Source organism: Accipiter gentilis, chromosome 18, assembly GCF_929443795.1.
Source record: "Accipiter gentilis chromosome 18, bAccGen1.1, whole genome shotgun sequence".
NCBI lineage: Eukaryota > Metazoa > Chordata > Aves > Accipitriformes > Accipitridae > Astur > Astur gentilis.
In genome coordinates this window covers 20,386,253-20,406,337 of record NC_064897.1, presented here as the reverse complement: position 1 = coordinate 20,406,337, position 20,085 = coordinate 20,386,253, and the positions used below count along the sequence as shown (strand labels likewise).

Below are 20,085 nucleotides of genomic sequence, written 5' to 3'. Positions count from 1 at the left end.
AGGAAAGGACCAAACACTTATCCAAAATACAGCTTTACAAATGTGGACCCTTGGTGCAAGTTTAAGCACCATCTGAGTCAAAGTGTCTTACTAACATGTGATGAGCCGAGTCTGAGACTGCATGTTGTTGTACATGGCACGGCTGTACAGAAGCCATGCGGGCTGTGCGTCCAAGCCTTGTGGTTCATGATGGCAGTGCAAGGTCTGTCATGGATCAAAAGGAATTGGTTGAAGCCCTTTTACTCAAATCCATGGCACAGCTGAAGAGGGGTATTATTTAAATACTCTTGGCTGGAGAACAGTTTGACTTATTAGGGATCTTCTTGCATTACCCTGTCCAGAGATGTTTTTTCTGATACCCATGCAACTCACTTTGCCCGGTAGTCTGTTGTGGTCGTCTTAAGCTTCTGTAACTGTTTTATCTGTTGCTTGGACAGTGAACTTTGAGGAGGTGAGAGCTGCCTCTTCATTCTGCTTATACAGATAAGGATATCCCTTGATGCTTCTACAGGTCTTATTTGTAGCCTTTTTTGCAAATGACATGCTGTGCATGCATCAGTTTTCTGTGTGATTACCACCTGTCATGGTGGTAGTGGTGGTATGGGGTTGTTTTTTCCCCTAGGTCCAGTGGTACACCCCTCATGCATGTTTGTTTACCTAGTGGTGCTCGCTTCCTTTTTACTGCAGGGGAAAAAAAGGTGAAAATCATGTTGTTTCTCTGAATACTTGCGTTCTCAGTACTTGGGAGCGGTGAGGAGAGATGCAGAGTGCATCTCTAATTACATTTATTAAAAATACACAGCAACTCACTGATGCAACTTGGTTATCCATGCAAAAAGTGCCTCTGTTAAACCCTGTAATGAATAGTGCTGAAATGAATGTGGGGAGCAAGGGAGATCTTTTTAGTTATTTTGTAAGCTTTGTTTCCTCTGTGCATCTATCACAGAGGGTGAAATTTAGTCTATATTGGAGAAAATTCACTTTTTCTCAGGAAAGGAGGTGGTATGTTGGACAAGATTGAAGAATTAGTTGGGTAGAATAATGTTGGATAGAAGTAATGGAAAAAAGGAAAGCAAAATTTGCTGGGAACTCTGACATTAAAAAAACTGTACAGTTGAAGTAAGCATTTTTTACCTTATTTTCCTCTTTTCCTACCCTGCCTTCCCATAATATTATATGGAACAAGGAAAGAAGCAAAATGTTGCCATTCTTCAGAGAAATATGAGTGTCCTAGAAAGCTGCACATGGTGTTATTAAGAGACTATGTTTAATTTTTTTTATATATCTATATAAATACAGATATATTAAATTTTTTTTAATAAACACAGCAGTAGCATATATTAATTCTGCTGTGTACAAACACAGCCCTTCTTGGTTGTGTGTTTTTCATGAATGCCTAAATCACACTTACTGATTATTGCTACAGCTGTGATGCTTAGAGGAGCACTAAAATCCATTTCTGTTGAAAACTATCATCATAATGTATGTGGTGTGCAGGATAGAGAGAAGTTGACTTGGGCGTGTTGTGCACCCAAAACCAAGCACTTGTGCGTAACCCAGTCTTCATAATGGACTTTAAAGATCTTAAGCTTTCATTGTACAAAATGTTCATAGCCTTTCCCTTTCAGGTGTAGTCATCTGGAAAAAGGAAAGTGAAAAGGGAAAGTCCACTTGTGGTATGTTGAATAGATCCTACCAGCATTGCTCATCTTAACTGCAGATGTTGGAACCTGGGGCAGCATTAGGGCCTCTGAAATAAAGACAGAGGACAGAAAGAGTTTGTTTGCTACTTGGACACCTTGCTGTAGATATGCATGACATGCAGTGCTTATACTTACAGTACTGAGGGAATTATGTCCCATTTTGAGCTTCCTCTCTTGCGTTATCATGTACACAGCATCTTACAACACATTGCATGTCATATCTGGGACCAAGCTGGACTTGTGATGAGTGCAGCTGGGAAAGAAGAGGACATGCTTAAAGTTTTTCCTATCAATGAGAACATTGCTTAGTACACTGATTGAACTTACTTTGGCATTTTGTAAGGCTCCTGCCTTGTTTTTTTAAAAAAGAAAGTGGAAGATGCCTGATAAACAAGAGTCTGCAGGAAAAGTGGGACAAGCTTGATGACAGAAGCAGCACATAAAAGCTTTCTGAAGAAATGTAATTTTAGTCTTGGACACAGAAGATAAAATCTTAGATGCACGTGTCACGAACTCTGGGTTGTTGTGATGAATGGGTTTTTTGGATGCTTGATCTGAAACTAACATTTAACTTGCAGAAGTGATAGATGCTTACAGCTGCACCTGAAAACTCAATGCATACTGTATTTTGATAAAGTATAACAACAGTGCTAAATCATCTGAAAAATCCAATTTTAGTTGTTTCCAGTTGGCCATTTTAAATTACTAGATACTTTTTGGCCTTAATCTCTCCATGGCTCACTTGAATTTTCAGGACCGCTATGGAAATTAATTCAGGTGGTGAAGCGTTTCCCTAGGAGGGAATTAAACAGCTCTGTGGGAACAGAAGCTGAATTGTATTCGGTAAAGGACAAGGTGAGGCTGTGCATGAGACAATGAGAATAACAAAACATGGAATAGCTCCTTAATTAGGGGAGTGCCGTGCATTCTGCTTGTTGGGTATGGCACAGGTTCTGTAGAGAAATTGTTTGAACACATTATTAAAACATTCCTATTTTTAGGTGTATATAATGTGCAAAAGTACACTGAATTAAACCTTCATAGGTATTTCTTAATACCTGGGTGCTTTGCAACATTAATGTTCAGTTAACATTGTGTGTGGAATTTAACAGTGCTAGTGCATTGCACACAGAAGCGTTAGCTGGGATTTTGCTAAGTACTGCGTAGACACCTTAAAAGACATATTTTGCATGCTAAAATGCCTAGCATTCACAGATTTATGAAAGGGTAGGTGAAAGGGAATGCTTCTCATCTAAACAGTCATTGCACGGTAGAGCTCTGAAGTTTATAGGAAATTTCAGCTGGGAAGGGGGACTGACAGCCAATATCCCTTGTTCAACTTTGGAATCAGTGCTTTGAAGCCTGAGAAGAGATTTTTAACAGTCAAAGTGACCATCTTGAGGATGTGGATTTTCCTAGCCATTTGGATAGCTAGATCTCTTGTTTAGGCTTTCTTCTCTCTCTATATGAATGATTTGCAGCATATTTTGTCTCACCTTAGCAATGCACTGTTGCCTATTCATATCTGTCTAGAATACCATCACCAAGATAATTTTCTCAGCCTTTTGTTTTGGACTCTGTCTCAATAGTTCAGGCGTACCTCCTGGATCATGTCAAATATAAATACAAACACTCACATTCAATTTCTTGACACCAGTCATCTGCTCTTTCTACAGCATGTCTTGCTTGGTTTGGAGAAGACCACCTCCCTTTTCCTCCAGTGGGTCCCTTGAGACAGCCTCCATTGTCCTTTCATTTCGGTATTTCATGTGCACCTTCTTGCTTGTTCTCATTATTCCATGAAACCTCTCTCATGGTTTCCCATACCCCTCTGTCAGAAATACTGTTGTCTTGGTGGGTGTGCCATGCCTCTCAGTATGACCAGTATTCTGTAGCCTGCTCAATTTTTCCTGTTTGCCTAAATTTTTCTGGTTTTGTGCAACATTCTCAAGGACTTTGGGAGAAGGGCTGCCACTTTGTTCTGCTAGTACAGTGCTTGGCAGAGTAGACTAAGGTGCTAAGGGGCTATTATAAAAATAAATTACGAATGATTTTCAGATAATGTCAACCCACTGTGCTCAGGAAGAGGAGAAAGGAGAGTTGGGAAATGTCCTTGCAGCTCTCCTGGAGCAAAGGAGAGATCGTTGGTGACTTCAGAAGCTGGAATGTGTCAAAAAAAAGTAACTTGTTGCACAGCACTGACCGTGATAGTGAATGCGTAACAGGGGCTTGGAAAAAGTAGGGAGAGGGGGGTATCAAGATGGGATTCGACCAGTGTGTTGCTCCATCTCTTGCTTTCACACGGTTGTTCATCTGGAATGACAGCTGTCACTATGCATCATAAAAGGCAGTGTCAAAAAAGTGTTAGATGCAGTTCTTCAAAGTTATCTCAATGTTAAATGCAGCGTGTTGCTGTCGCTAAAAACCGTCCGTAACCCTACAAACTGGTTAGACTGGCTTTAAAGCCTAGAATAACTCTGAGCAGTTTGTGTGGATCTAAGTGGTGATGGCAGGGATGTCGGGTTAATCAGCAAAGTCAGGTTCCAGAGGAGTAAAATGACGAGCTGAAGGCCAGCGTATCTTGCTGTTTTACAGCAGCTGAATCCTCGTGATGAGTATGGGGATTAGAGGTTATAAACATCACAGAGTGCAGCCTTAGAGGACGTGCCCTGTTTCGCTGGGCACCCATGGCTAGATTTCTCTTCTACTTGCATGATGATACAAATCTCAGAAAGTTCAGGGCTAATTACTTGCTTCACTGCTAAGTCTCATTTATATGTAGCCTTTCCTCCCAAAGGGAGTTTGAAGTAGATTACAGACGATAGCACTGCTGTGGTATAGCTCGACCCAGAGGTGCAAAAGGCAGCAAGCGGAGGCTTTGCACAACACGGTGTGGGAGAGGTTTTGGCAGAAGTTATCCAAACAAGCATTTGAAAGTTGCATTTGCCAAGGGATTCTGGATTTCCAGGCAAAGATACCACTTTAAAGCTCTTACCCAAAATGATCCACACACAGCAAGTTAGGGATCCACTGAATATTTCATTGCAGTCAGCAGGGAGGGAGCTGTGCTCTCGTGTTTGTGAGTAGAGACACTCAGGGAGGGTTGAAAGAGAGCAATGTCCTCTCTCCTGAGTTAATAGTTAGACAATGCTACCTCTTTTTTCATAAATACTTCTATTTTTGTATTTCTGCATTTGCCAGAAAGCTTTGGGAGTAAGCTCTGCAAAAAACTTAAATACGGTGCTTAGCCCTTGCTGTACAGTTACTTCTCTTGGCAAAGCTGGGCTCACTGTTCTTGAGCTTCTGATTACAGGAATGGTATTTTTCATTTTTAATTCCTTGGTGTATCTTTACTCAAATTACCTCCTTGCTTGCCAGCGGTGGAGGTTAGGTCCCACCACGAAGTAATTACTAGCACTGGAGATGTACATGCTTCTCCCTTCCAGTCACCCAGCTTCTGCCCAGTGCCTGTGTGCTGTATATGTGTGTGGTCTTAATAGCGAGGGCAGACAGCAGCACGGAGGCTATAAGCCCCGCTCTTATTTTTGTTACCTGTTTGCAGCTGAACTCCGTTGGCATCTCAACACCTTGATATGCTCAGATGTGTAAGGGTCTTGCGTTAGCCTTGCAGACTGCTGGTGGCACAGCGGCTGCCTCCCATGGTGTTGATGCAGCATGCAGTTAATTCAAAGCTCAGTTGCTGTTTACTAGCTGTGTGGTGTATGTGCGTGCTTTCTGCATTAATTCCATATATGCAGTAAATACTCTGTATGAAGACAGGAGAAAGCTTTGAAAGAAAGATCAACACTCATGTATATTTGGCCTCAGATTTCAGCTGCTTGATTTAATGGACGTGCTTCTTACAACTACTGACGAGTTGTGGCAGAGGACTGTTCTGTATGCTGTTGGGATGCAGTACAGCTGGTGTAGGGTACTCTCCTGCAAGGGAAAAGAACCTACATGACTGAACTCTAGCAGTAGGGATGGGAAATTTTTAAGGCAGAATTGCAACTGCCAAAAATGCATTTGATTTTTTTATTTTTTTCTAAGTGGGGTTGTTAATAGCCTTGTGGAATTGTTTTAAAGTTTCAGTCTTCCCAAGTTCTTGATCCTCTATCATACTTTAGACCTGGGAGGATAAGTCCCTTCTCAGCAAGCCAAACAGTGGCTTTTTCGTGAATGGAAATGGGGAGCTACCAACTTACTATGCCAGTCTTCTCCCAGTTCTTGACAGTGCAAGGCAAACCTTTCAGCTTTGTCCAGTGAAAAGCTGCATGACTTCTCCTGATGAGTGAGCTTGCAGTAAGTGGGGCTAGGGGACAATTCTGCCAACATGTGGTGCATGTTTAATTGCTGCCAGTAAAAATATGCATCCTGTGCTGTGACTTCCAGAGGCTCTGGAGAGGAAATTAGCATGATCACAATGGCAGTGGTGGTCCTATGAAATCATCAAAGCCTTTGTCCTCTTTTATACTTACAAAATGAATCCTTGGGGGGGAAATTCTGAAGTCGAGAGAGTGAAAAATCCTTTGTTCTCAGAAGTATAGTATCACCACTCTGGCTATTTGATGATTGCAAGCAGTAGAAGGAGCAGAAGTCTGGCTAAATGGTATCTCTACAAGGAGGAATAAAACTGAGTCAGCAGGCATTAGTGTGTGTGGGACATGGCTCCCTGGCTGCTTTACCCAATGGCTTGTTTAGTCTTGTTCTGTTATGTGTTAGCAGCTTTCGGCAATGTGCAGTGATTAGTGCTCTGTGTCTTTCCTCACTGCTCCTCTCTGTATCCTGGGGCTAGGATTAGGTTACAGCCCTGAAATGGCATGGTTGTCTGCATTGATGGAGAGCTGAATAGTAAGGGCAGAGTTTTGTTGATAGACTGAAATGCCTTCTATGTTTGTTTCCCTTCTCTGGAGGAGGAATGACATTATTTTCATTTGTAGTCTTTTTGTCTCTGACCTAAACATGTGGTGTCCAATTTCCTTCCCTGGCAGGTGACCTGGAAAATGAGGAATGGTGTCTGGCTACAGAGCTTACTCCAGCAGCAATAAAGACTGAGCCAGTGTTGTGCGAGACATCAGGCCTTGCTCCCTCAGTCAGTCTCACTGTCACAGCCACGTCGCTGGAGGGGGAACAACCTGAGCTACAGACGGATGCCCTGGTACTTGCAGACTTTCTGTCCTCTCTGCACAATTAGCTACAGATTCTCCTAAGACTCTGCATACCAGTGTAGCCTCCTTGGTGCCAAAACTTGTCAACTCAGGGTGTGCACTGCAGTCTGCTTTAATGGTTTTCGATGTTTGCTGGTGTCCCACTACTGCTGTAAGAGCTTGTGTTTCAAAAAACTTACCTGCATCTTCAGGTCTTAATGGTTGGATGCACAACTTTCTCTTCTGTGCTAGCCCCAAAGCCTGGGGCTCATGTGTTTTTAGAAATATTTAAATGGTTTCTAATGAATCAGTCCCACCTGAACTGACTAACACATTTGCCCTATCGAGCCTGTGACAAGTTAAGTATCTTCCATAATAACCTGCTTTAGTGCTGCTGTGCCTTCCCCTAATCAGAACAAGACTCCTTACTTGAAATGACTGGAGAGTTTCCCTGTTTGTCTGCTAAGTCACTTTTGCCAGATCTGTGAAGCTTTGACATTTTGATCTGCTGCTACTTCCAGACCAGCCTGCCTTGTAAGGAGCATTTGTGATGCCTTTCTGACCACAGCTGGAGCAACCAGTGGGCATTCTCAAGGGCTTAGTTTGGCTGTGGTTGGGTTAAGGAGAATGAACTGCAGCAGCTGATTGCTCACCAGAGTCCCCTGTCAGTGGAGGAAGAAGCATGACTGTTCTCAATCCCCAGGGTGCAATGTTGGTCCAGGCTGGGTGGAGTTAGTATATGCTGAAAATAAATGTTTCCACTTGAATGTGGATCAGAAATATGTGCAACAGAAATTATTTTATGAGAAACTGAAAAAATTAAACACAAGTTTCCCATAATTCTCTTCTAGTCTGAATGTGCTGTTCCTGGTATGTAGTCCTGCTGTAGCTTGGGATGCCACGATTTTCAAAGAGTATATTGGGACTAGCTGGTGGATCATTATCATGGCATGGATTAGTTACACAGGTTATTGAGAGAGATTTTGGCTGTAATGAACATGCTGATGTGCCAGACTGACTTCCTCAAGCCTGAGACTGTAGCACGCAGGCAGACTCTGAGAAACAGCTTGGCAGCCAGGTTCCCCAGCCCCGTCAACAGGGCAAGACAGATGTCTTCCAAACTTTGGTCAGCTGTGACTGTCTCTTTTCCTGCTCCTCCACACTGTGAAGTTAACTTGGGTTGGATAATCTGGAGCTCAGTGACTGGCACCTTGCTCTTGCTCCCATATGACAACAGTCTTGAACAGGCTCTCCCCCACTTCCAGGAGTGTTTCTGTCTCTGCTCAAACAGACTGTGCAGTCCGGCAAATCCTAGCAGCAGATCTGTTGCTAAGAGAAGTGATTTGAGTGGGTTGCATGCTAGCTTTCAGTCTGAAATGTCATCTCTGAGGCATAATCTTTTATTTAGCTAAATATAGTAGTAAGAAAAGCCATAGTGGGAGTAGTCAGGGCAGTATTCTCTGTAGCCTCGTTTAGCAAACAGTGTGAAGCAGTTAAAGCTTTGTCTGTAGCAGAGCAGGAGGAGAGGGAACCTCTCCATTTATGGAGAAGTCACCCTTGTATCCTTCTATTAAGATTTTTAAGAGGTATGCTTTGGGTTTTCATGCTGTTAATTTCTCTTTTCTAGATGAAACCACTGAGCCAGAAAGTTCTTCCAGAGATTAAATTGGAGCCCCATGAAGTGGATCAGTTCCTGAACCTCTCTTCTAAGGAAGGTCTGTTAATTACCAACTCAAAATGCAGGGGGAGATGACCAGAATGCACAATAAATGTACTTTACCCTGATTAAATATTTGGCTTCTTCATTTGCCATGTTAATCTTTAGGCTGAAGCTATTGCCTTCTAGGGACTCAACTCAGGCTGCTGAAGAGCCAGCCTCTCTCTGACCCGTTTATGTGTTTTTTCTTTTTTTCCTTCCTCATCACAAAGAAAATGATCCCTTTTTTAATGTGTAGCATATTAATAATCGTACAGTTGCTGGAGGGAGCTTGAATCCTTAAAGTACAAGATTATTTAGGCTAGAAGAGAAATCAGTTTGCATAAGAGCATAAGTGTAAACTTTACTGTTTTAACCTCTGAAACAAAAGCAAGGATGTGAGTTTATATGAAATTAGAAGTTAGGTCCATCTTTTTGTAGCATATTAGTTTTAGTAGAGTTTTTAAGAATGACCAGGATCACTTTGCACTAATCTGTAAATGAGGAAGGAGGAGCAATGATCCCTGCCCTGAAAGTTAAACACGTTCTTGTGGCACATAATCTGTTAAACCAAGAAAAGTTTGAAAGAGCCAAATATTTGGGCTGAAATTTGAGCAAATAACTGCATCTCAGTTAGGAAAACTTGAATGAATTAGTGAATTCATTTGTGTAGGTAAGTAGAACTGCTATAGGGAGAGAAGCAAGTGATGTAGCAGGTAGAAAAAGGGAGGCTATATCTCAACCCAGGGCATAAATTCAGTTGCTCAATTTGTGGGATTAAGGGCCTTGCTGTTTTTCAAGTGTGTATCTTCTGGCAACTACTAGAGTTAAGATGCTAGACAAAAAGCGCTCATGTATAATAGCCTTTTTTTCTTACTGTTTTTCTTCCTTCTTCCCCCACCACCCATCTGATCTTTTCAACTCAAATTTGCAAAGTATAACAGAAGTGGAAGGTGGCAAATTCAGCCCTGTATCTTCTACTCCCAATTTTCATTGCTATAAATTTACCTCAGAGAAAAAAATGACTTAGTTATGGCTGTTTTGGACATCTGCTAAATTGTCCATGTAATATGAGTAGGTGAGACATTGCCCTGTTTCTCTTGTCCAGACCCATTTGGTCATAAGCGCTTTGCTTGCCAATTCTAACACAGGTTCTTCTGGCTGCAAGTGCAGTAGAAGTTAGCTTATGGCCCTGGATAGCACAGTGTGAGAGAAGTACCTCTGGTGGTTGCCTATGCTGCTCCTGCTCCATCAGTACATTAAAGCCTTTGCTGTCATTAGGTTGTCAGTTCCTCCCAGTTGTGCCAAACCAGGGCCTTAGGAGGCAGATTATTTCTCTCCTCCTTGTTCATATAACACCTTGGACGTGATCCCTTCTCTTGAAAAATACTGGCGATTTGTTTAATCCACAGCAAAGTTAGGAAAGGCTATTGTTTTTAGAGAGAAAGCAGGCTGGCTCAGAGCCCCTCTGTTAATGTGGTTTCCTGGGGACAGGGGACTTATACTGGAGGGTTATACTTAAAACTCAAAGCATTTGCAGGAGAAACTGAAGTGTAGGTAGAAATGACTGGAGCATATGCGCAGAGCCCTGTTTTGTCTGTTGAACTTAAAGATAGCTGCTGTGTTTCATTCCTTCTTTGGAGACCTGCATGCTCTGAAAATCTTCCAAGTTGCCACTTTTGCTTGATCCATTTTTTTAGCAGACAGTCCTAGTCTTGGAAACTGGGTGGTAGTGGTGATGGCGGTGGTGGTGGCAGCTCTAGTGGAAATTTAAATTAGCATCTCAAAACCTTGTGTTATATGTGTCGCTTGCCATTTAGCAGTGGATCCCCTGCATTTGCCTCCAACCCCTCCCAGCAGCCATGGCAGTGACTCTGAAGGAGGGCAGAGCCCGGCTAGATCACTCCCTCCTTCAAGCCCAATCCAGCTACAAGCCACGGCTAAAATGACATCACGGACAACTTCAGCGCTCTCCAATTCCCCTCTCCTGACTGCGCCACATGTAAGTTGGACTGGCTTTTTCCAGCATCTATCTATCTGTCTCCCTTTTTTCTTTCTTTTTTTTTTTTTTTTTTTTTTTAATTTAATTACTGTTTTTGCCATGGATTTGCTAACTTTCTGTTGTTCTTTAGATGAATCCATCTCTGGTCAAAACTGCAGATCCAGTAATTCTTGCTCACTGGTCTGTTCTGTTCCCACAGAGAACAGTGTGCCTCTCCTCTAAGCTGAGACAGGGTTCAACAGTGTTATTAGGTTTCTCCCACCATGGATTGTGTTTTGCATTAGGGCCCAGCCTGGCTGGGTTAACCTGTCCCTGGTAGATCTGCATCTGTCCCTTTGTCTTGTCGAAAGCAAGTGGTGATCTTCAGGGAGGGATTTCCAGTAGTGGTTTTCATTTGTCTCTTTCCCTGTTTGAGCCAAGGGAAGTTTTACTGTTGGCCTTGATGTGTGCAGAGCTGGGCCGAGAACAACTGTTTTGAGGGAATTCTGTCCCAAAGGTTCAGTCTCTGAATGGAACCTATCTACAAGGTCTTCCCCTTCCATGCATTCCCAGTCCCAAGAGTCTGCTGTTTTAGTAGGCAGAGTCCTTTCTGAAATGGGAAAGCTGCTGCCCCTCCTCCCTAACACCCTTTTCTCTAGGGCTGTGTGCATTTACTGTTACATTATTTCATTTCTATGACACTTGCAGAAATTACAGGGGACTGGCCCACTCATTCTGACAGAGGAGGAGAAGAGGACCCTGATAGCAGAGGGGTACCCAATCCCTACCAAACTGCCCCTGACAAAAGCAGAGGAGAAAGTGCTGAAGAAAATCCGTAGGAAAATAAAGAACAAGGTAAATGTTAGTTAGCTTTGCTGGGTAATTCCTACTCATCCTTCATTTTAAAAAACCCTGCAACAATTCTGCAGTAATGGTCTGTGGTACTGTTCAGTGCTGTAAGATGTCCTTTAATAAAGTGTTTTTCTTTGTTCCTAAACACATCCATCAAATTCTCTGTCACTGTGACAGTGTGCCTCTGTCTAGGTGAACACCTGAACACATGAACAATGGAGTATTTAGCAAGCAGGGTATCAAGTTGCTGTTGCTTGGCTCCATTTACAAACAGTACAATCCTACCCTTATGGTAGGCAAAGACCTCTGTATTCTTTCCACGATGATGAAGATGTTCTTTTCCACTATTTCGTGTTTGAAATCTGGCTGTGTATTTCAGTGCCTCTGTCTTTTGATCACTGAATTCCATGACCTTTAAATGAATGGTTGATACCAAGGCTGTGAAACACCCTACAGGTCTTTTCTTTCTTCCAACATGGGGAAGAGCCTAGTGATAGGAAGGGAAGCATTTTTATTCAAACCTGGGCAGCTCATTTGTTCTAGAGAATATTAGCACATCTTTGCAGATAGAGGTGTAAATTTACCCACACTGAATTGGAATTTGGTCTTGTAATATTTTTTTCAAAATTTTTGGAAGTGACCTTGTGTATTTTATGTACCACTTTCATATAATCAGGGTCATTTATATTGGAGGGGATCTCTGGAGGTCCTTTAGTCCAACTCCTTGTGTCGAAAGCAGGGTCTGCTCAGAGCAAGTTGCTCAAGGACTTGTCCAGTCATGTTTTACTGTCTCAAAGGGTGCTAAGTCCCCAGCATCTCCGGGCAACCTGTTCCCATATTGGGCCACTCTTGTGGTAAAAACAAATAAATAGAATCCTTAATGTCTAATTGGAATTTCCTTTGAAAGTTGTATTTGATGCCTCTTGCCATTTTGCTGTATGCTTCTTGAGAAGACTCTGACATCATCTTCGCTACACAAGATAGTTGAAGACAGCGATAGGATTTCCTCCTTAGCCTTCTCTTAAATCTGAACAAACCCAGCTTTCTCTGCCTTTCCTGATATGTCATGTGCTCCAGCATGCTTATTATAGCAGTGATCCTCCTGTGGCCTTGCTTCTGTACATCCAAAGTATTTATTTCAGAGCCACAAAATGTATGTGGTACTCAACTGTGGTCTTGCAGGCGCTGAATAGAAGGGAAGAACCACTTCTCTCGACCTGCTAGCTACAATCTTGTTAATGTAGGCCTGGATCTGGTTGGCTGCCTCTGCAACAGGGGCAGCTTGCTGACTTATGTTTGACTTGTTTATCAGGACCCCCAAGCCTTTTTCTACAAAGCTGCTTTCTAAAGTATGCATGGGCTTTTCCTCTCCCAGATGCAGGGCATTGTCCTGGGATCATCTTTTAGTATTTGTCCTGGGATATTCTCTCCAGATGAATCTGATTTACTTTTTAAGGTTAGTTCTGTAAGAGCAGGGAATGATCTTTTTCCTACTATTCAGAGGAGCAGTCTTGCTTCTGGATGTGGAAACAGACCAAGTCAGTGCTTTGCTTGCCAGGAATAGAAATGAGAACAGCATGGATGCTTGAATCTAATAACATCAGGGCTTTTTACCAGTTTATTAATTCATCTCAATGCTTTTTTTTTTTTTTATGCAAATATTTGGTGTTTTTCTTCCTTTTTCCTTAGATCTCTGCCCAGGAAAGTAGAAGAAAAAAGAAAGAATACATGGACAGTCTGGAAAAAAAGTAAGCCAGCCTCCTTCCTGTTTCAAGCGGGCCAATAGCACTAGTTGCTGGACTGGGAAGGGATCCAGCTGTTGATGCTGGGACTGTTTTGTGCACAGAGTGCCAGCTGCCATCTCGTGGCTATGACTGAGAAAAGCCCCTTTTTCTGGCTTCTGCTTGTATGTGTGCTGGGGTGCTGCATTCATAACTGTGTCTACCTGCAACATGTTGCTAACATGCCAACAAAGACTTTAAACCTTAAATAAGGCAAGACCCATCTTCTATTGGCCTACCCCTCATGCAATTCTTTTGGCCTAGTGAGTAAGCAGTGTCCAGGGAAAGGTGGATTCAGAGTGAATATATTCTCTCTTCTAGTGCAGATGGTGACGGAAATAGGAAGTGGGTGAGTCAAGACTGCCTGGGAAAATAAGCAGGACTCAGGAAAACAGCATGTGACCCATCGACTTCCTTTAGCAAGAAGGAGCCAAACCCTCAATTAATGTTTTATATCCCAAGTTAATCTTCCTTTCAACAGACAAGTGTTCTAGTATTTCTCTTATGCTCTTCACTAGATGGATCTGTTAAACCCCTTGTACCAACTTTGGTGATATCCTTGATGTAATTTCCTTTTTTTTATTCTTATCTCTTTATGGATGAATCTTGCTTTCTCAGAGTTACTCCTGTGAAATTCCACTACATACATACAGATATCAAAGCTAATTCCCTTTACCTTCTCCTTTCTTGAAGCTATTCTGACTGATCATGTTTGTCTTTTTAGGAGTCCCATATTTTTCACTTGGACCTTGTATGTGGCATGTCATATGATAACCAACTTTAATTTAGGGAGTTTCCAGGGGCAGTGTGGAAATAAGCACTCTCTTGGAAATGAGTCCTCCTTGCTTATTGACCTTCCTAAACTTGAAATTCGAGAATCTGATTTCAGAAAAGTGGCATTCACTAAATTGCTTGGTGCCTCATCCTAGCAATGAAATGCACACATTGAACACCTTTGCACAAAATACTTGCTAACAACATAAATACAGCACGTTCTGTGACTTTTAAAGTATCTGTCCCATGGCCTGATGCTCAGAGAAAGTCAGAGCAGGGTCTTTGCTGTTGCTATTTCAAGAGGCAAAAAATAGTTACAGCCCACCCTGAATGAGCTGCACCTGCTGGGATGTAGTTGAGCACTGTAAGCAGGTGCTTCACAGCCAGTAGTATCTTTTGCAATGTCTTTTACACCATGAAGTATGATTAAAGATTATGACTAAAGTTCATTGGTTTAACTTTTCATTAAATGTAGGCAAGATGATAGAGATCTATGTGAAAGCAAGTTTAATAAAGAACTGATTTTTTTTATGTTCCTCTTTCTTGTGTTGTCTCCAGAGTTGAGACTTGTTCAAATGAAAATAGTGAGCTGCGTAAGAAGGTTGAAGTCCTGGAGAATACTAACAGGTAAGGTACGAAGGGAATAAAACAAAACTGTAGCATGATACTACAGTGAAAACTGAAAATCTGGAAGTTAAGAGATCAATTGAAGTGTGAAGAATAGCTGTATCTGATCTGATTAATGTCAAAGAAACATGAGGAAGGCCAGTTACTGTGACTACAGTGTGATGTAAAGCATAGAGACTTTGATGTCAGGTCTTAAACTGTCTCGGTAGCCTGTGGGGTGCTAGGGAAACCTTTTAGTACTCTTCTTGGAGCTCTTCCACTGCCCAAGGAAACACGAGTAGTGATATGTAACAAACAAAACCTACAGCCCAGCTCTCCAAATTGTCTTTATTTAGTGAAAGACTGTTTTGACAGGACACCTTGACCTGGAGCATGACACTTCCAGGAGTTACAGTGCTGAAGCTCGAGTCATTATTCGTTCCTTCTGGACTACTAGATGTCATTGCAATTATTGTGCACCCTTCTAAACATCTCAGAACCCAGAATTTCCTTCATTTGGAGGCGTAAAATCAACTTCTTGTTTCTTCGTTTCTGAAGAAATGGGTGACTCGGTGGTGGCTTCTCAAAGGACACATGGCAGAAATAGCCATGAATATGGGTTGAATAGCTGAGCTTTTAATCAGATGTTAGCTGAGAGTGGAGCGTCGTCATGGTTTATGCTCAGTGTGTTCTCTAATGATGGCAAATTCCTAGGAGTAGGTACTAGATAAGCCCACTGTTAACACCTTCTAGTTAGAGGCATTTGTAGTGATGGTTGAATATTACCATTCAACATGATGGTAGCATGAAGATAAGACCCACAATCATGGAAAATGGCCTTAGAGCTTGTCTGGCAGCCAATATATTGCTAATTGAGTGGCATGTGTTGTTTCTAATCTCCGGATCCAATCTCTGATTTCATGGAGCCAGACCCTGTAGCACTGTAATTTGCTGTAGAGTGTCTCCCACACACTGCTCATGCATAAAGACATCTGCTGTTTGTTTGAAGAGAGCCAAGCCATTTCTGTGCCTCTTGTATCTTCCTTCAGGGCTTTACATAAAAGAACCAGGAATTGTTCTGTAGGTGTAGAGTAGGGTTTTCTCTCCCAGGAGGTGCTGAAGGCAGCTGCTCTAAGGAAAGGTGCAGCTGTGGGTGAACCACTCAGGGACAACATGCTGTCAAGCCTAGAGTTTTTCTCCCCAGTTCACCTAAATTTGGCCAGCTGTTTTCATCTCTTGAATTGTTGTGAATGCAGTCGTGAGAACAGCTGTGTTGGTATTGTCCATCCTTTTACACAGGACCTTTAGCATCTTCTCTATTATTGGATGATCTTAATTCTCTCATACTAAATCCTCTAAAAATACTTAGCTAAGTGATATTATCTCCAAATCCTTCATACTTGGGGCATGTGGGATGAGTTGCATTGTTTTCTTCCCTCTGCAATAGCATTTATATTGATTTGTAGTCTCCTGCAGAGAAGCAGATGTTCCTGACCCTCCGCACAGAAATTCTTGTAATTAATGGCAATGCTGTTTTGGCTACTTAGATACAAACTGTATCTAAAATCTGTTAAAGCTTCAAATTGAAGTACTGAGAAATTTGTAAAAGTGCCTGCTTTCATCAAGCCTGACTTACGTAACATAACACATTATGGTTTTTTTCACCTTAACCCCAAAGAGCCACTTTTCTTATTTAGTGTATAATTGTGCAACTGTCTTATTCAGAGAATGGTTCCAGGCCCTTGTTTAATGTACATTGTCCACTTCCTATGGTGAATTCAAAATGTCTGGTCTCCTCATTGCTATTTGCACAGAGCCTTAGAAACTGTTCAAATGTTTCAGAACTTGTCTTCACAGCATCCTATAGCTGATACTTCCATCTCCTATGTACAGTGAGGAGTCAAAGTGCAAAGCAGTGATGGTCAAAATTATGCACTGTCAGTTTATTCTTGGATGCCCAAATTTGTATGTTTAGGACTTTATTTCTCAAAGTACCTAGCACACAGTTATACACACATGTATTTTATTTAATATGCCCAAAGCAGAGCCCCATTTGACTTTAGTTGCAACTTTGAGTGTTCAATGCAGTAAAAAATGAAGACGTAGTTGCAAGTATTATCTAAAAGTAGATCTACAAACATTAGCGCTGTTCTTTTGTTGTAAAAAGTTATAAGAGTGGAAGAAAGGTAACAGGAAAATAAGAGCTGTGATTATGTGTAAAAATGTTCATGCATTCAAGTGTAGAGGAAGACAAAGTTGTTTTTTTAGCTTGTTGGAAAATTGGGCTATAGCTGCTTACCTAAAAGTTAATGCACATGTATGTGCTGTCAGTCAGTATCATGTTTTTATAGTCTGGTTGGAGTTGAGAGGAACTGAAGGGCAATTTCCAAAACATACAACTATTGAACAGCAGAGTTTCCTTTCAGTATGTGCAATCAGTATTTTAAAGTATGATACTGTGTATATAGAACACATTTGCCCAGACCTAAGACTTCAGGGAAACCCTGCTTGCATTTCAAAGTCTGGATCCAAACCATGGAAACACTAGAATTTCTTCTGGTAAAAATGTTCCTACATTATTCTCAGTAACATGAAAAAAATTAGAATAATCTTCCCTGAGAGCCTGCCTCAGTCTGAAATTCTGGATCTGAAAAGATGTAATGTAAAAGGTGCAAGTGTGGTCAAAAAATTTGCATCCAGAAGCATCTCCCTTGATATTCATGCATCTTAAAAGGCAAGGCAGGAGGCTGGGGATCAAGATGCAGGGGAGTTTTTAATTCTCATTACTCTGAGTGGGTGACTGCAGCATTTTTGGCATCTTTAGTATTAGAACACTAGCATATGTTTCCTCTCCTAACTTATGTGACTCAGTCCCTTAAAAGAAACCCATCCAAGTTCCTTTCGAGGCAGTTTTCTCAAAACTAAGGAAGCACATTATTACGTGCATATCTGTTGTGTCTTGTAGCCACGAGTGAGCCAGGCTTTCATTGGTTTCAGTAGCATCTGAACATGTGGGGCACTCCTGTCTCAGAAAGCAAAGGGTGTGAGAAGAAGCTGGCACCAAGAGTTGAACTGACTTGTCCCAGTCACCAAGAAGGCTTGATTAACTAGCGTTTTGGCACTTGGGACCAAAAGCAGAAATTGCCAGGGACGTGAGTGTTGTCTAGCTGGGAGCCATGGCTATTTGGGCTTAAAGACAATATTGAAACATCCGGTACTGTGTATGACATATGAGAAGTACTTTTGCTTTTCACTTCTGTTGAGTCTGTATTTATAGATATATTGATGGTCACTTTTCCTGGAGAAATGACAGACATAGCATATGGTTGAGTGTGTCGCACATGGACAATGCACACAAGTAGCTGCTAGAGTTGCTCCCATGGAGTAATGACTAGCAAGTTGTGTAGATCTCCACTCTGACAGGCATCTTAAAGGCAATGGCTTTATAAATACAATTGGGATGTTCTTCCATTTCTCATACTTCCGTTCAAGCTATTGTTACAACTCCCAGTCCTCTAAAGATCAAGTTTCTTATCAGTCTGACCACCCCAAGGATTTATCAGCACCAAAGCTGCCAGACTTCACTGATTTGCTTCGCTGTTCCTTTATTTGAGGCTGGTAAAGTCATTTTACCAAGTAATTTTCAAGGAGTGATGGATCTGCATTTAAGTTGCAGTGAGGTATCTTGCACTTCATTTCAGACCAACCTTATAATAGTTGACAAAGTGTGGCAGCCCTGGAGCAACTCCTTGTTTTCAAAGCAACAGGACAGTGTTTTGTATGCTTGAAACATCTTTGATGAAAAATTTCTGGATTTTTTTCTTTGTAATTCAAATGAGGAATAATTATGGATTTTTTTCTGCTTTGTGGTATTCTGGTCTTTCAGTGGAAATCTTACTTTGGGATTTGCTTTCTTTCCTACAGATAGGACAGGCAGAGAAGGAATCTGTGTGTAGAGTTGGAAGACAGAATAATTTTTCTCTCTCCATATCAAAATTAGGTTTTGTTCCTCACAACGTAGACAAATTCTCTAAAAAATTTGGATCAAAATAAACAGTGTTTGGTGTCCCTTAGAAGCTGTCTTTTTTTGTTTAAATCACTGTTAGATTTTAAGCATAGACACTGAATTGAGGAAGCCTCCCAGGTGGCTAGGTCCTGGAGTGTCAGATTTTCTCTCCTTAATCAAAGTGTCACCGGAAGCAGAGGGGAAGCCTTGACTTGTTCCTAACTTTGGTAGAGAGAGGGGCTCTTCTGAAGATGAGTACGTGAATGTGCACACAAAAACAAGACATCACAGGCAGAGTGAATTTGCTGGCAGTGTGTGGAAGGGAGAGCAGGAGTCTTCAGTCACTTTACAGCTTTACTATGAGGTGCTTCCATTGGCAGAGAAAAGCGTGAAAGCACGTTCACACCTCCTACGGAGGTGACCCTCTAATTGAATATCACTGGGAAATGTGTCAGACACAATGAAAATAATCCCTGTGTGTGCAAACCCCCTTATGCATGCTGCCTTGGGATTGCATTTTCTCCTGTTAGGATTTAGCCATAGGCAGCATGTTTCTCTAAAAGCGTTCATGGCCTTCCTGCTGCTCTTTAGAGGGAGCATCTTAGTTTAACTTAAGTTTCTGTTCTGCAGAGCAGAGAGTTGCTCCTTTTCCCTCTCATAGTCCAGATCGTCCCTGCAGCGGGCCAGTAAGAATGCATGCAGGTTTTGTGTGGGAGAGGAGATCTTTTGATCTCGGAATCCAGTCTTCCACCACTCCAGATTCAAATAGAGAATAAAAGCACCAAAGACTGCCCCATTTTGGTGGTGGCAGGGTAAACTGGTATAATTTCTGAACAAACTTGGCTCTTGCTCTTAGTTTGAAAATGCACCTGTAGCCTATCAGCTCCAAATACTGGGTCCTTGTCTGTGGGGAGGCGACAGTAGCTCTGCTCAAACAGATAAATGACTTGGAGGAGAAAGACATTTTATATAAAAGTAGTTGGTAAATAAGACGGGTGATGAATCTTCCTCTGTGTATAAGAGATCTCAGAATACCTGCCTAATTTTACTTTCCAAAAATAGTGTTTTGGAATCAGCTCTCTGGGCCCACTCTGCCCAACAGGTTTTTTTAAATCAGGACACAAAAAGGCAGAGATTAGCAAAATCAGGAGAATTGCCTCTTCTCTGTTGATTTCCTCACCAGCCATTAGCTGTTTTCTCTCTGACACCTCCACAAAAAGTGGCAAGAATGATCAGCATTTCAAGGCTGCTGCTGCCAACCCCCGAGCTGGGGAGGAGGAGAGCACCCTCCTCGCTCCGTAGAGCTGTTCTGTCAAGCCCAGTGACTCAGGCCTGTAATGGGAGAAAGATTTAGTCTTCTATAAGAGCACAGAAATTGCAGGGTTAAAAAGGCCTTGCTGTATAACATAGCTAAAGGCATATGGTGGGAATACTGTAGGCAGCGTGTTCTGTGCCGGAAAATGATATATACCACGTACACAAGTCTTTGTGAACCCTACGCCCTGTAGTGGATGTGAGGAGGAACTGGGAGAGATGCAG

The 20,085-nt window shown here is 41.9% G+C and overlaps 1 protein-coding gene across 2 annotated transcripts in view; it reads left to right on the top strand.

Moving 5' to 3' along the window:
- The window catches only part of CREB3L2 (cAMP responsive element binding protein 3 like 2), an 80,465-nt gene that overhangs the window by 51,452 nt on the left and 8,928 nt on the right, over nucleotides 1–20,085 (top strand). Inside the window, exons 3-8 of one of the 2 annotated variants that reach the window (XM_049821639.1) lie at nucleotides 6,695–6,861; nucleotides 8,478–8,565; nucleotides 10,370–10,548; nucleotides 11,236–11,382; nucleotides 13,069–13,127; nucleotides 14,493–14,561. In XM_049821639.1, the coding sequence (XP_049677596.1) occupies nucleotides 6,695–6,861; nucleotides 8,478–8,565; nucleotides 10,370–10,548; nucleotides 11,236–11,382; nucleotides 13,069–13,127; nucleotides 14,493–14,561 (709 nt within the window). Of the gene's footprint in view, nucleotides 1–6,694; nucleotides 6,862–8,477; nucleotides 8,566–10,366; nucleotides 10,549–11,235; nucleotides 11,383–13,068; nucleotides 13,128–14,492; nucleotides 14,562–20,085 lie in introns of both variants that reach the window. The other variant, XM_049821638.1, reaches the window with a different exon arrangement.